We start from the raw sequence: 17,157 nt of genomic DNA, 5'->3' as shown, positions 1-17,157 counted from the left end.
AGTCTGTGGTGACCGGCTTTGGGAGCCGGAGGAACTCCAGTGTTTTGGTTTCTTTCTCTCTCCCTCCGTCTCGCTATCAACGGGTCATCCTTCCTTCTCCAACTATGCGCTGATACATGCAGGTGTGAAGAAAGAACGCAGCGTGGCGATTTATTTGTACTCCCGACAAAATCAGCGAAACATTGCACCAAAATCAAGACACACAGAGTAAACTGTAGTGAATGAAGCCTGTGGATTAGTAGCTTCTGTGTTATAAAAGGAGTGTGGTTTATCCATTCAAGAAGAGCAACCGGAGGAGGTGTGCCGCATACCCCTGATTAGAGGGCATTTTTATCTATTTTTATATGAATTACACGATGTACAGTAATCCCAAATGGTTGCTTCCATCTCACTGGCTTTGCAGCGTTCAGGATGATTGAAAACAGTCGATGGTATGTTGAGCTAATTCCAGCCTATGTGTTTTATTCCAGTACAGTTATATGATTTAGTTTGAAAGCTTTTCCTTAATGTTTAACACGATAGACTTGGGTATTTACACATATGGAGCATCATTTGTGCTCATTCGGAGTTTTGTTTGTGTCTGCCTGGCAAATATAAGTGCAATATTTACTGTTTTAGCTCAGTTTCTCCTCCAACTCTGGAGAGAAATACTTGGTCGATGAAATACTGCTGTCTGTGTTGCTAACTCTGTCTGTTTGGCACTTGGTGCTGAGTACAGGGAGTGTACTGGGAGTTCATAAGAGCTTTTCTGCTGACAGTTTCCTGCTGTGGCTGAAAATGATGCTGAGTGAACCAAATCCAGACAAATCTTGTGTATAATATTCAGTTTTCAAGTGTCCTGTCTGCTTAATCAACAATCTTAATTTAAAGCCAAAACTACAATGAAATAAAGCGTCTGATGTTATGACAGCAAAGATTCACGGGGAGCTGTCTGTGCAGTCTCAACCTGCTTTTAGCCTTTTTTTGGTGTCTACCAACTCCTGCTGTGCACTTTGTTTGGCACTCGGTGGGGGTTGCTTTTATACATACCACTGTTAAACTACAATAGCATTAGGTAACATTATTTCTCAAAAGTAATGCAACATATTTACTGCAGTTTAAAGTAACCTGTTACATTACAGTAATACCGACTGAGTTGGAATACTTCATGGCTTTGCTATTAATAGTGGGCAGTTCTTCCTCTGTGATTGCTCATGGAGGATCTTCTGTGTAATACTGCAGAATCTTTACCTTCATCGTCAAGCTCCTTGTTAAATATTAAAGCTCTCATAGACCTCAAACAGGCTGAAATGCAGCGAGATGTTAAGAGAGCTGTGCATAAATGTGTCTCCAAACCTCCATGAGCTGTTTAGAAGTGTGATAATGATCTAATAATAATGATATGATAACATTTGAAGTTACTCCTGTTAAAGATGGTTCTGAAAGCTACCGAAACACTGAGTGTACTCAGGTTTTCACATCACTGTAAATAAAACTGTAAACATGAGTGCAAATAAAATTAAATGCAGCTGAATTAACATGCAGAGAAAGAGTAAAACTTCATCTGGGTTTATAAAAATATTTTGAAACACATCTGATGTATTAAACTCGAAGGTCTTAGAAATACAAAAAAAAGCACATAAGCAGGTTAGTTTCTCAAACAAAAGGCGCCTGATATCAGACACAGTCATCAACCCCGACTCTGCATCTGTAACCAGCTAAACACATAAAAGAGACTGAAGAGTTAATCATGCCTGTGTGTGCTGACTCAGCAGGGATGGGCAAGGTGAGAGAAATTATCCAAAAGTGATACAGAATACTCGAGTACCTCATTACGTTACACTGGAATCTACGGTGAATTGTTGCCTGTGTCTGGTTCTTGTGTTTTCCTTTACATAAATAAAAACATTTAAACCATAAACTGGTGCACACAATAACAACAGCACTAACAGGTTACTGCAGTGTTTACTCTTTTCACATGTGGTTACTTTTCATGTCTTTGCAAACATGTTTTTAACTGGTTATTAAAGCAGGAGAGTCGTGCACCATCTGTTTCCTCAGGTATCCGAGTGAGAATATTTCCAGTATTTATATTTATATACATGTACAGTCATGTTAGGTCTTTTAATGAATTTCAGGCACTGAAAGGAGTTCTTGTCCTACTTCCTTGTAAGCCATTCTACCCTTGGTGATGTTTCACTCACATTAGTCCCCAATGGTTTTACTGACCAGGACTGTGGAAAAGATGCCAAAGGAAGAGACTGCAGCATGGTGAAAAGCAAAAGAATGAACGTTATATTTTACATAAACCCTTTTTTTCTGAAAGAAATAAAGATGTAACCCATTTGTAATCACTGATATTGTGATATTTTGACATCTTTACATATTTTAATTATACAACTCTAGTACATGTAACCTTTCCCTCCCTCCATAAACTGACTGGCGCAGAGCAGATCGTGTTCAATGAATTTTCGGAGGTGTTTCATCTGAAAATAGCAGCTCGATTTGGCCGGGCACAATAGGAGAGCAGTGAGAGGGCCAAACCAGTAAAGCTGTAGCCAAACAGTTAAACAGTGAGCTGAAACCACTCCATGAGTCCAGACACTGCTGTAATTCCCCCCCGCTATTTTAAAATTGTCACATGATAACAAAATATTAGTATTCAAAATACTAATTACAGTTATTTTACATTTTCTAGTTTTAAAAGAGCCATTTTTACATGAAGCTTTCAGGTCATTTAAAAATCCATCCTGTTCTGTTTATCCAGTTCAGGGTGTGCAGGGGGGCTGGAGCCTATGCCAGCTGGGAGTGCAGAGGTGGAGCACACCCTGGACAGGTCTGCAGTCTGTCACAGGGTTGGTTAGCACTGTCGCCTCACTGCTTCCTCTGCCTACATCTCCAAAGACAAGCATGTCAAGTTAGTTTAAACTGATACTTCCTTTAAACTCTAACATAAATATGAGTTCAGTAAGATGAGGTACTAATAAAAATGATCCTAAATGCTAATAATACTATGATGTAGAAAACTGCTCTTACCATCACAAAGAATATTACCATATGGCCAGAGGGTGCCTCTCAGCAGCTGCAGGACTGTTTTGACAGGACTAACTGGGATATCTTTGAACATCAGGACTTGGAAATGTTCACAGACAGTGTCCTCTGCTATATAAAACACTGCATAGACACTGTTACAGCAGTCAAACGGATCCGGGCTTATCCCAACCAAAAGCCCTGGATGACCCGGGAGGTCAGGCAGCTGCTGAAGGAGAGGAACATTGCGTTCAGGTCTGGCAACAGGGATTACTACACCATAGCCCGATCCAACCTGAAGAGAGGCATCAGAGAGGCAAAGGGGGACTATAGGAGGAGGATTGAGGACCATCTGAAGAGTAATACCAGCCGGCAGGTGTGGCAAGGCATCCAGCACCTAACCAACTATAAGATCAATCTCGGAGCTGCGGACGGTGACCTGGAGCTGGCAGAGGAGCTGAATATCTTCTTCGCCCGCTTTGAGACCAGGGTACCGGAGGTATTGGAGCCACAGCAGCAACACGCCACCCATAGCAGCACCACCCTCACCCTGGAAGAGCACGAGGTGAGGCGCATGCTGCAGGCTGTTAACCCGAGGAAGGCGGCGGGTCCTGATGGTGTGCCAGGTCGAATATTGAGGGATTGTGCAGAACAGCTGGCTGGGATCTTCACCAGGATCTTCAACAAATCCCTCGCACAGGCGACTGTCCCACTCTGCCTGAAGTCCTCCACCATAGTCCCCTTGCCTAAGAAGCCCCACATCACCGGCCTGAATGACTACAGACCGGTGGCACTCACCCCAGTGGTAATGAAATGCTTTGAGAAGCTGGTCCGCAGACACATCACAGCAGCCCTGCCCCGCAGCCTGGATCCACACCAGTTTGCCTACAGAGCAAACCGGTCCACGGAAGACGCTGTAGCCACAGCACTCCATGCTGCATTAACTCACCTGGAAGAGCATGGTAGCTATGTGCGGATGCTCTTCGTGGATTACTGCTCAGCTTTTAACACCATCCTTCCACACAAACTGGTGGCCAAGCTACAAGACCTGGGGCTTCCAGACAGCACCTGCATGTGGATCAATAGCTTCCTCTCGGGCCGTAGACAGAGAGTCAGAGTTGGCCATCACACATCCTCAGCCCTGAGTCTCAGCACTGGCTCACCCCAGGGCTGTGTGCTCAGTCCACTGCTCTACTTTCTCTACACACACGACTGCACTCCTCGCCACCACAGCAACATCTTTGTGAAATTTGCAGATGACACCACAGTGGTGGGGCTCATTTCCAAGGGAGACGAGTCTACGTACAGAGACGAGGTGGAGCAGCTGACGTCATGGTGTAAGGCCAATAACCTCCTCCTCAACACTTCAAAAACCAAAGAACTCATAATAGACTTCAGAAGGAAAAAGGCAGAGATCCAACCACTATTCATAAATGGGGACTGTGTAGAAAGGGTGGCAAGCTTCCGCTTCCTGGGAGTCAATATAGAGGAGAACCTTTCCTGGAGTGTGAACACCTCCGAGCTGCTGAAAAAGGCCCAACAGAGACTGTACTTCCTGAGAATTCTCAGGAGGAATAACATCACACAGAGACTGCTGGTGTCCTTCTACAGAGCCACCATTGAGAGTGTTCTAACTTACTGCATATGCATCTGGTACACTAGCTGCACAGGGGCTCAGAGGAAAGCACTCCAAGGGATCATTAACACCGCCCAAAAGATCACTGGCTGCCCTCTCCCCACACTGGAAGTTCTACACAACGCCCACTGTTTTAAAAAGGCCCAAAACATCATAAAAGACACCTCACATCCTGGCCACTCCCTGTTCGAACTGTTGCCCTCAGGCAGACGGTACAGGGCAATCAGAGCAAGGACTAATAGACTCAAACACAGCTGTTATCCAACTGCAATAACACATCTGAATACTACAAAAAAATGTCCATCACGCCACTCTTGTGTTAATCTATGCACGGTCTGAAGCATGTGTGTGGGAATGTATGTGAATGTTTTACTGTTATATCTTATTAGTATTTTAAGTATTCTATCTATTTTATTTATTGAATTTTATTGTTTTATTTATATTTTGATATTGCTAGGGATGATGCAATGATCGGGGACCATTCTTCATTTCGTTGTTCTCGTGACAATGACAATAAAGTTTCTGATCTGATCTGATGTTCGCTTCTACGCCGCTCGTTATAATACTAAGGCAGGAACTGTGATCCTCTGATTGTTGCCATCGACCCCATGCCTTCTTACTAACGCAGACTTGTGCAGATTTTATACTTCCTCATTCAACAAGGCGACGCTTTGATAAACTGTAAGTGAAATGTTAGCGTGAGGAGACCAACAGTCAGTCTTTCCTTCACTGACCTGGTTGCTTCTGAAGGCCACGAGAGGCCGTTCAAGCACTGGAACAAAATGAGTTGTTACATTTGGACTCCTGCACCGTCCGACTCGGCCCTCACGTTCCAATGGTAGATTAAGCTGACTGACAAGGCAACAGAGCAAAATTCATACTGCTCACAAAAGGCTGATGTGAAACATCCATCCAGCTGTAAGCTCTCCTATTCCCAAAGCATTCCCTGCTCCTTTTTCTCATTACAAAGAATACTAAATGAAACCTTTTTGGTAAAGGAAAACTCTTCTGAGTGTAACTGAGCTGCAGCATGTTTTGAAGCTCTACTTTTACTGCTCAAGAAATGTTCGTTTCTAGTTCGTCAGCCACCCACAATACTGAACATCCATGAATACTTTTAGTGGAATTCATGCAATGCAAAAGCCAATACAGTACTGTGCAAAAGTCTTGAGCCACCCATCATTTCTTTATATTTTGCTACAAGAATGTAAAATTATTTCAGCAACTTATTGAAAGACATGCAGTTCTCCAGGCTTCATAAAGGCTCTTCAAAGCTCTTCTTTGGATGTTGGCTGCTTTCTGTTCAGTTCTCTGTCGAGTACTTCCATAGTGTTGACGTTTGGACTCTGGGGAGGCCAATCCATGCCTGATAGTGAGCCATTGTGGTTTATTTTTCTCTCCAGGTGAACTCGTACTGCAATGATTGTGTGTTTGGGATCATTGTTACACTAAACAGTGAACCTGTTGCTAATCAGCCCCAAACCAAGACAGAGCTTCCACTGTGTTTTACAGATGCCTGTAGACACACTGATGACGACTTGAACCAAAAACTACAAGTTTGGATTAATGACCATAAAAGATCTGTTAACCCTCATTTTCAGTCCTGTTCTTGTGTAATTTGGCCCTTTTCTCTATTTCCCTTCCTTAACTGTGGCTTCTTGACAGCCAGTCTTTCATTTACCAAAGAAGAACTTGAAAGAGCTTCGGAGAACCGGAGAGTTATTGCTCGACATCACTTGGGGGGGGGGGAGAGTCTTGCTCCTTGGAAACATAATATGAAAAAATGAGCAGTCACTCAAGTCTTCTTCACAGTATTTTATGTCACCAATGACAGGCTGAAATAAAAGTGGTTACTTTGCAGTCTGACCATTTTTGGTGAGTAAAGCCAACAAGCAGGTGAACAGCGAGTGGGTGAAAAACACAAAGCTTCAAATGGGATGGAAAAAACAGGCTGTGGTCAAAAACAAAACTCCAATGCTTTTCCCTAATCACATTTTTGTTGTTGTTTATGTTGTTGTTGTTTCACCTTGATGGAAAACATCACGAGGTGAAGGAGACTTGGGGAAAACCACCACAGTGCTCAGAGAATCTGCACTTGTGCTGGATTGCTTGATAAGCTCATAACGGATGTTGCTGATATGAGTCTGTTGCATTAAAACTACAACATCTAAGAAGATGAACTACAAAAACCTCACCTTCCATATCCAATGTTTTTCACCACAGTCTGTATATAAAGGATGGTGTCAGTGACGTCCCACTCTGAAGTCTCAAACTGGCATCTTTTTGGAAGCAGACGTCATAAATGAGGGGTGACTGTGAAACCCTCGGACAACACACACACTGATGACTTGTGATTGACAAATTGCTTGTCAATGGCGCGCTCTGGTTTATTTCCAATTCTCACTCTAATAAGGACCATCATTTGCAACAGTAACATCATGCTGTATTCAGCAAGAAAGAAGGCAAAGGCCACTTTCCCACAGACTTCTACACCGGGAAGAGAAAACCCCCCTGAATACAATCATTTGCAAATCTAATTAACCCATAATTTATTAGCAATAGAACATATTGAATGTTTAAGCAGCGAAAATTCTAAGAAAATAAAATCAGTAATTTTGAATTTGATGGCAGCGACACATCACAAAAAAGCTGGGATGGGGTCGTGTTTCCTACTGTGTAGCATGCCCTCATCTTTTAACTAAAGTCCATCTGGGAACTGTGGAGACCAGCTGTGGGAGGTTTGGGGGAGGAATGCTGTCCCATTCTTGTCTGATTGAAGAATTTTAGCAGGCAGGCCAGTTCAGCACCCCGATTCTGCACAATTTAACAATGTTTTGCTGAAATACACAAGGTCTTTAAAAAAACACGTTGCTCTAAAACCAGCATATACCTTTCAGCATCGATAGAGCCTTTCCAGATGTGCCAGCTCCACAGACACTAATCCACCTCCATACCGTCAGAGACGGAGGCTTGAGTGCTTATAACAAGCCCCCCCCCTCGTCTTTAGTCTGGAGGATGTGGTGTCCATGTTTCCCAAAAAGAATTTCAATTTTCAGTTCGTCTGACCACAGAACAGTTTTCCACTTTGCCTCAGTCCTTTTTAAATGAGCTTTGGCTGAGGCTGGCTCAGGCATCCAATACTGATTTCTGGCCTCGTCCCTTGCACTCGTGTCACACATATCAAATTTGAATTGAGTTAATATTTTATAATATAGTTTCTCAGTTAAAAGGTTTGATATGTTTCTGTGTTCTACGTTTGGTTTATGAGATCTGAAAATCACTGCGTTCTGGTTTTCTGTACATTTTACCCACAAACTGACCTGCACAGCGTCCACATCACTGCAGACACTATTACTGATGTGAAAAAAAGCTCACTAATCATCACAGTGAGTTGAAATGAAGTGGCTGTAATAGAAAATGCTCCCCAGCCTCTGGTCCACTCGTTTTTCCCTCTTCCTGCTGAAGACGATCCATCTTAACAGTTCCTTTACGAAAGCTTTTAGCATCTTTGAAGTCAAATTAATTAACCATAATCCTAAAAGCTGGCAGTACAACAATGCTCAGAATGAGGACGTAAGCTTTGCAAACAGAGCTGCAATACAACCTCTACTTCACTTTGATCATTTTAATTTGGCTAATTATATTTTATTTATGGAGCATTTTTCTAAACCTATGTTACAAAGTGCTGCACGTGGTAAACGGGCCATAACCAGCAGACTCGCCTACATTACTGTTATTTCCATTTCGGCTATTAATTAAACAGTTTGTTCAAAGCACATCAGCATATTTGCAAGTTATGGTGTAAGATGGAAGCAGACATAATTTAAACGATATGATCTGTGACGCTTCTCAGCCTTGTTGTTTCTCCATGAACGGGCTTTTAGTCTGTCACTTTGAATTCTGATCTCATTTCATAAAGACGGCCCAGCACATGTGCTAAAGGGAGAAATGAAAGAAGCATTAATGCAACTTTCCTTAGTATTTAGAGAATAAGATTAGCTCTTTTTATGGTCACCACATAGATACTTACAGATCACATGACTCAGACCCTCCTGATCATAACTGACTATTTAACCACAACCGCGACCTCCTGTCAGGTAAACCTGTGACTTTTAAACTGGACTTTAATGACCCCATTTTGGACACACGTGGCCAGTGTGTCAAAGCACAGGCAGTGAGAAAAAAACGGGACACAGAGATGAGAATATGTTTATTCTACAGGGGAGATGAAGCCTTTTCCCTCTGCTCCCTGCTTGGAAAATAAGTGAAGGCCTATAAAATAAATACATGTAAATATGAAATGATCTGTACTGTCTCCACTGAGGCCGTCTGTGTCTTCAGAGACATTTAGATGATGTTTAATGAATAAATTTGCACTATGAAATTGATTGTATCTCTCTACAAACCAAATTTGTATTGGCTCTTGCAAATTTTGAAATAAGGGCAGCAATCCAGTCAAATCCCAGTTGAAACCTCCCATTTTTGTTCTTCCAGTTCACATTTAACACCAGTGGAAATCTTCCCAGGAGTACACTCTCAGAAGCAGGATTTTTTGTTTTCTCTGGCTTACGTAAGAGCACAAGCTGCAATGTGCAGATTGGAGTTTTATTTTGTACTCGCATGCTGGAAGGAAGATTCGACAAACTCGGCAGCTTAACAGAAAAACACCGAGGAGCCCGGCCATTTCCAGATCAGACAAAAAAGAAAAAAGCTATTCCTGTTTTATTTTTCCTGGTAACTAACGCAAAACTTTCTATTTTCCAACTTTCTAACGACTCCGTCACTACTTTGTGCCCGTTTTGTTTCTGAGACGTGTGTGGGAACACTGCCAGATGTAATCTCACAGGATGAATTCATTTAAATCTCAGACACATTTTCAGCTTTTTGCTCATTTATATTCCACTTTTACCTACTGCAGTGCTTGCTCAGATGAAGGAATCTATTCATGTGTGGACTGTAGGGAAGGTCGTTCGTTTTCTTTCTGCAGCAGCCGTAACTAGAAGAGATGAAAAACCTTGAAAAAAGAGACTTTTTTTAACCCGTTGCCTCTGTCACCGAGGCTGCCGTCTGATTGCGTTCCTTTCTTCTCGTTTAGATTAGTCGCCGTGAACATCACAGGGCTACTACATGACGACAGACTCTGCAGTGGAGCCACTTTTCATTACAATTAATGAAATGTGTGGCATCATGACTAGCCTTGTTTCCAGAGAGAGTGACGCTATCCCCAGACCACGTTGGGCATGATTAAAGCTAACTAGAGGCATGCCTGTGGCCAGCTGTGAGGAGGGATTTTTCTGGCTCAGAAAAGCGAGCTTGGGGAGTGAAGCATGATTGGTCTGCATGTAGTTAAAGCAGCGTTTTACCTTATTTAGCAGCAGTCATTTTCCTCTTATTTCTGGGAAGAAATAATATACATAACCATGAAAAACAAAAACAAGTATTTTATGCTTATGTGAATGAAACCCCATTTAAAAATCTTACAAATGGTCAAACAGATTTATATCATTGGTGATTTAACCTCTCTGATGTGTCCCCAAAATATTTTACATGCAAGAAAATCTCCAACAAAGTATGCCTCAATTTCTTTGATACAAACCAAATGCATTTTACTTTTGTAACTCCTACTAACAGACTATGTTTTACACAAATTTTCCTTTTTAAGGGGTTTCTGTCAGTAAGATCACGATTTGTGTAATTTTTGGGAGCAAAAAATAAGATTTGGATTAAAATGGTGGTTAAGTACTTTCCTCTGAGACATGTTTAATTCAGCTCACTTTCCTGTAATTAAAGGGTGCTTAACATTTTTTACAGAAGGCCCGACTGACTAACATAAAGTAAGTGAAGGGTCAAAGATTGGATAATTAAACATGACACTTGGAGTGCTGAGCTATCCATGAATTTGGCTGATGTGGCAGATTATTTTACAATTGGCAGTTTGCCAGCCTGGGGCCTTCTATTGTTGGAACAGGCTGACTTCCTGTTTCCTGTTAACAGTTTGAAGTGCAGATTGACATGGCTAGTAAAGGATTCTGCAGTCCTGCAGAAACCCCAAGCACACCCATACTGTTTCTACTGGAACTCAGAGGATTAAGATGTAAATGTGAGCACCTCAGTAAAAGCAGAGCTTTAGACAGTTTGCAGGTCTGGAGCGCTCACGTGTGTTTGCGTTAACACAGTGCCAAAATCTTCCCAGCAAATTTCCCTCAAGATCAGACGGTGCAATCATCAGAGAAACCAGAAAAAGTCCAAGAGCTTCACCTCAGACTCTACAGGCCTCAGTTAGCTCAAGAACCAGCGTGACTTAAGTTTGCCAAGTTACATCTAAACAAGTCACAAGACTTCTGGAGCAGTGTCCTCTGGACAAACGAGACCAAAGTGGAGATGTTTGGCCATAATGTACAAACACTTGCATATCAGCACAAATGCCTCACACCAGCTGTTAGCACGGTGTTGGTGGACTGATGATTTGGGCTCCACCAACACCCGGGCTCCTTACAGTTATTGGTTTCACCATGAATTCCTCTGTTTCAAAGGTGAGGTCATCTGTACAGACGACAATGATCTCAAGATGACCTCGAGCTCAGCAGCAAATCTACAACAGAGCGTCTGCAATGGTTCACTCATAGTCCCGACCTGAGCTGACTGAAATACTGGGGCGGGGCCTCAGGACAGCAGAGTTGTGTGAAAACTCTTTTTCTTTAAAGTATTTCTAATAAATCAATATCGGTGGCACTAACACTGAGGCATGCTTCAGTCAGTTGCTGCTTTGTTTAGTAAGATGAAGCAATAATTGTTTGATATGTTGTTATTAGTAAGAATTGAAAGGTTCACAGCTGTGTAAATTAGGCAGATGTTAAATGTGTGTACTCTCACCAATATTAGCGGCTCATTCACAGCACGCAGCGCCACATGTTTGATTTAGCAGATTTTTGCAATGCCTGATACTCTTCCTGACGCAGCCCTCAATGTCGGATTTGTTTCTCCACACGGGGATGAACTGGGAACCTTCTGCTTGTTAGGCACATCTATAAACCACTACACTGTAGAGCCACTCCTCAAGGCTGTTTCTTAATATTAGGCTTAAGTTAGCTAACATTTACAGACTGCTGAAACTACTGATGAAAAATATATAAATATCACAGGTTTTACTCCTTTCAAATTGACACTGTAGGTGCAGCAACTAAAAACCTCGAACAAGTTTGAATGTCAGTGACCTCGACCTCAAGGTCAGAGGTCAAGTTTTCTGAAAATCAAGTCAGTGTGATAACCTAGCATAGGATATCCAAATTCATAGCACAGGTGCCACTGGCAGCATCTTTATAATTCTGCCTCTGGAATTATAATAATAATAATAATTATCCAATTACTTCTGAAAATGGGCGACTTTGTATAAAGAGGCTGTGTCTTCTAAACAGAAAATGAAAAGGTTTTATAAAACAATTTGACTTAAGGCTGAAAGTCGGCACGTTTGATTTAAATCCACTGCAGTGGTGTACCGAGCAAAATCCTGACTGGAGACATACACAGGGAGATTTGAGAAATACAACAACGCCCTATCTTGACTTGTCAACATGTGTTGATTACCAGATATGTGAAAAGTCGAAGGAAAACTGGCTTTTTTTTTTTTACTTGTGCCTAATCAAAACTGTAAATACGAGAGTGACTAACAGCTTTATAGCTGTGAGTCAGTGACACCGATGTTACTGAACCCGATCTAAAAATTCTCAACTGCAGCTACCAAATTCGATGCCACAGAAATGAAGCACAACAAGCCTCCATCTATTTTAATCATAGCGGCATCAGGGAGACTCTTTACTGAATGAAGGTCGTGTTTTAATGAGCGACGCGCTCTTTTTGCTCCTTTAATTGACTCGAATGAAGCAGTTAATGTTTTTTATGTGAACGTTATCCTGAGTGGAGATGGCTTTCAAGCTTGGTAACACATTATAATCACCGTCAGTATTTACAGTAAATAAACAAAAATATAAATGAACTACATTTGAATCAACTATCAGGCCAAACAGTGAATTATTTTAAAAACAGAGCTCAAACAATGCGAACAGGTACCGAAGCTTGTTTCTGTTCATCTGCGCCATAGACGTTAAATTCTTGAAGCGATGTTTTAAAAACTGTTAGAAATCCCATTATTGTGATTTCATGCCCCAATAATTTAATGTGACTGTCTCTTGAATTTATTAATTTATGAAGGCTTAAAATTAGTGCAAAACCCCCAAAAAACATTTAGAAGTGCCAAATTTCAACGCACCTCTAATCTGAAAGAGGCAGAAATATTCATAGCATGAAGGAAAGCTTCGTTATATATGTATGAAAGTAATTGACCAAACAGATCACGTGATTCTGAGGTGGAAATTCACTGATTTCTTTGCTTCCCATGGTGGATCCACCAGGTTTAAATAAACCATAATTATCCTCTGAGTGTCTTTCAACCCGTCAATTTGGTTTTCGCATTACTACTGTTTTTCACTCTTCCTGCTTTTTTAAATCCTGTTTTCAGGCTTTTTACTGATAAACCTCAGTACTGAACAGCAACCCCATTAAACAAGGAGAGGAACTGAGCAGTGAACGAAGCGGAGCGTAAATCAGCTTAGAAGGCCGAGCGTTTCCCCGGGAGCTGGTAGACAGAGAAATGGAGCTGAGGGTTAAAACTGGACTTGGAGGCACCCGGTCGTGCAGACAATGAATTCATCTCCCTTTGAGCAACATTTGTGCAACTCCTTCTTTGTGTATTTATCGATTTACCTTTCCATAACTCCCTCTTCTTGTTTCCAGTGCTGCTGTGCCCGCGGGTGTGGACGTCTCTGGAGAACGGCAGGGTGACGGCGAAGCCTCCCGGGCCCCCCGTGGAAGGAACCGTGCTCCATTACAGCTGCCACGCCGGCTTCATCCTGGAGGGCAGAAACATCAGCCATTGCACTAAGCTGGGCAAGTGGGACGCGCCTAAACCCACCTGCCTGTGTGAGTGTCTCAGAATATATCAGGTTTTCCATTATACTGCGCCTTCTAGCAGAATTAAGATAATTATGTCATATAGTGGGATGCCATTTTCTGTTACATGAGAGATTCAGCGGGCGAAGCAAGCCGACTGACAACAAAGAGCGTAATTAATGACACTGAAACTATGACTGGAGCCATGACTGGAGTTGCAAATGATGGTGATGAATCATAGTAACAACTGGAGGCTATAATTTACTCAGTGAGGAAAAATATTGAGCCTTTATTGATATTGTACAACAAATTGGTTAATAAATAGAAAATTAAAACAGCAGCTGCTTTGATGGCAAATTAATACATGGTTTCTGCAGTAATAAAAGAACACTGATGTATTTTAAGACCTCAGGAGGAATAAAACTAGGTCTAAACAACTAATTATGTGAATAATATTCAGGCTTTAATAAAGAATGATAACTGGGTCATTCCCTGGAAAACCAAACGAGTGCCAAACATGGAGCGAACCACAGCTAGAGGATGAGGCTGGTAACAAAATGTAGGCGCAAAGGAGGCTTTTGATAGGCTGTCACCTGTCGCACGCGTGGTCATATAGACCTGGGAAGTTTACACAAAATTGACTTTTTAAAGTTTTCTCCAGTAAATGAATCAAACATCCAGGACACCGATGCTTCTTTCTGTTCCAGGCATTAAATTTATGCAATTTAATAAAATACAATCCATGACATTAATGCTCACAGCTGGTTACAGGAATCAATCAATCATGAAATATAAAATACTTACGGCCTTATTTAGGACTTTTTAATGAACTGGCAACCAGTCTCTGGTTCCAGCTTCGCTAAAGAGCAGATTAAATTCTTTTTACACTAATTAGAAAATCTTTATATTGACACACTACAGGCAAACACAGCACTGATCCATTTCAGGATTCTGACTTGATGCTTTCAGGCTAACAGAAACAAACTATACAGAATATTAGGCAGGCACTTGAATATTTGTTTCTGTAAGATTCGAGCTGGATGTTCAATCTCAGCTTGGTCATGTGACATTTTGTACTTTGAGTAGTGTTCATCAAGCTTCAGTTTATCTCATTTTTTGCTAATCAGCAACTTTGTTATCTAGAACGAGCAACTTTTCATCCCCCTTTAGGAAGTTTTTCTCCTTCTCAAAGGCACGTAGTGAAGAATCTGCAGCACTCCTCTGCAGCACAGCTCTCGCAGCCATTGCTCTCCCGCTGCTCTCCCTCTCTGTTCTCATGCACAGCCTCTATGTGGGAGCTGCTGCTGTGCAAAGTAAGAGACTGTCTGTAGCTTCTAATTTTCCCTGTCAGTGATAATTTTACATGTAAATACAGCTGAAATCACAGCACAGTCTTTGTACATCACTCGTGTAAGCTGTGATTTTGTCAGATTATGTCACAGTTATAAAATCTGACACGAGCTCTTCCACCGAGGTTCTTTGTTCAAGGTAATTACAGGCTTTTTTAAAATGTCGAAATACTTAGAATGCTTCTCATCCTTACTTGTCTGCCAGGCATCCTTCTTGCTCACCGCAGTAATAATCATGCCTCAGTAAACCTCATGTTGCAAACTTTGTCACTAGATTCAGCAACTCTTATACCCGCAAACCAAAGTTTTTCTTCCTAATAAGCAAAAAACTGGGCACGCTCAGTGAGACGGAGGCAGACCCCCCGAGAAACATCATGTTGTCTCTGAGTGACTGTCGAACAGCTGTTATGGATTTAGGTGTTTCTTTTACCACAGTTTGTCTGTTAGACGTTTCTGCAAATCAGTGCAACTATGTAAAATATTGAATTGAGACATTCAAATTTTACCTTTAAAAATATAAGCAATTAGCTCAATAATTGTGATAATACACAATAATCCAGCAACAAATAATAATGTAAACATGAATACTATTTAATGGCACTATGTGTTTGCCTTACACTACTGCTCCCTTCATCTATGATGCATATTCTAAAATGGTGTAATGCAAATTGCGGTTTCCAATCATCTCTGCGGAGCTGTTTTCATTCCTGATAGGAATTTTAAGGCTGATTTAAAAATCACATATTTTAATATAATCGCTTATATTTTTTCATCTTTCAGACACGCAAAACATAAAGAAATTATGTTCAGTTATTTATTTACCGATTTATGCTTTGGGTGACTAAAAACACAACAGGGAACTTGCAGAGTGCCCTCTGGTGGACAAACTATGCAACATCAGCGGTCATGGAAAGGAAGAAGGGTGTTTCCCTCTGTCACAAGAAGTTTAAGTCCTTGAGCAATTTAAAAGCTGATACTGTTAGATGGGTAGATAGCTAATAATAGCTAACAATACTGGCCTACCAATAAATTGCTTGGGCTCTTCTTTTCGTCGTCATTTTGGGTGCCAAGTTCTGGCGGTGTGCTCTAATTCTGGTAGTTCACCGCAAAACATTCAAATTAAAGCCTGTAATGAAAAAAAAATCCCAATAAAAACAAAACTTACATGTATTTGTGTTCTTGGAAGTAAAACCTTGAAAAATCAGACCAGGAAACATTTTCATAATTAAAAATATCACAGTGGCATAAGTAATAAACAGCTGGGGTCATAAATGGCTCTACTTGGTCACGTGAAGGTTAAATAGGATTTTCCAGATCCCAGAAAGTTGATGTGACAGTTTATTCATCACTCAGCGCCTCCCACCTCCCACCTGATCAAAGTACACAGGGGTGGGTTGAAATCTGGTACTTTTAGCTACTTTATTTTTTCCAGCATCTTTGATCCCTCATAACTCCATACGTACAGCAGATAGCTGCACAGTCCTTTTAGGGCTGAAAGCCTCATTTAAACTGTCAAAACCCACAACCAAATCAAGTTTACAGCCACAAATGGGTTTGTTATCGTCAGTACAGCTTTTTCTCTAACCAGTGATGAGCATCGTATATATCAGAGGCAAACTGCACCAGTTTAACTAACGTCTGTGATGTAGAAGAACAGAAACAAGCACCGGTACCCTGGATGTTGATTTATTTTCTGGTCATTTACTGAAGAAAAGTTTAAAAAGCATTCTGGGTAAACTTTCAAGGGTCATCTAATCACATGGCAAAGGTAGCTGCGCTGGTTGGAGCATCTGAAAGGTTTCTTTTTGATACCAGGCTCAACTTGTAGCAGCGATTCTTTGATTCCTTTTGAATCTTTTAGCCAGGATTCCTTCTGAATGATTCCTTCTGAATTATGGCTGGGAGATTCATTAAATATACTAAAGGTATTATACCAAGAAATCTGCTGATTTTCAGTGAGCCAGGTGGAAACTTTTTTTAATATACAGATATATACTCTGGCCTGGGGGTGAGGACAAGCATGCATGTATTATATTTTAATTTTCTCCCGAGTGTCTCTTCCACAGAATCGCTGTAGCCCAGTATTTTACCACTGCTCACTTGGGTTTCAGTCTGCCTCCCGAAAATAGGAGCATTAGGCTTTAAAGATGACAGATAATTGCAAACACCTGCTCTCCCATCAGTGGAGCACTGTTGCTAAGCAATAAATAATGCAGC

General features: G+C 41.4%; 1 protein-coding gene across 1 annotated transcript in view; it reads left to right on the top strand.

The window, feature by feature from the left end:
- Window positions 1–17,157, top strand: part of gabbr1a (gamma-aminobutyric acid (GABA) B receptor, 1a) — a 141,621-nt gene that overhangs the window by 9,683 nt on the left and 114,781 nt on the right. The window contains exon 4 of the mRNA XM_085366700.1: window positions 13,436–13,621. Within this exon, the coding sequence (XP_085222826.1) occupies window positions 13,436–13,621 (186 nt within the window). The remainder of the gene's footprint in view (window positions 1–13,435; window positions 13,622–17,157) is intronic.

Source organism: Diplotaxodon limnothrissa, linkage group LG11 (assembly GCF_057381915.1).
Source record: "Diplotaxodon limnothrissa isolate DT_005_m linkage group LG11, D_limnothrissa_male_GT1.1, whole genome shotgun sequence".
NCBI lineage: Eukaryota > Metazoa > Chordata > Actinopteri > Cichliformes > Cichlidae > Diplotaxodon > Diplotaxodon limnothrissa.
Note: the sequence above shows the minus strand (reverse complement) of the source record. Positions and strands in the feature narration are given on the sequence as shown.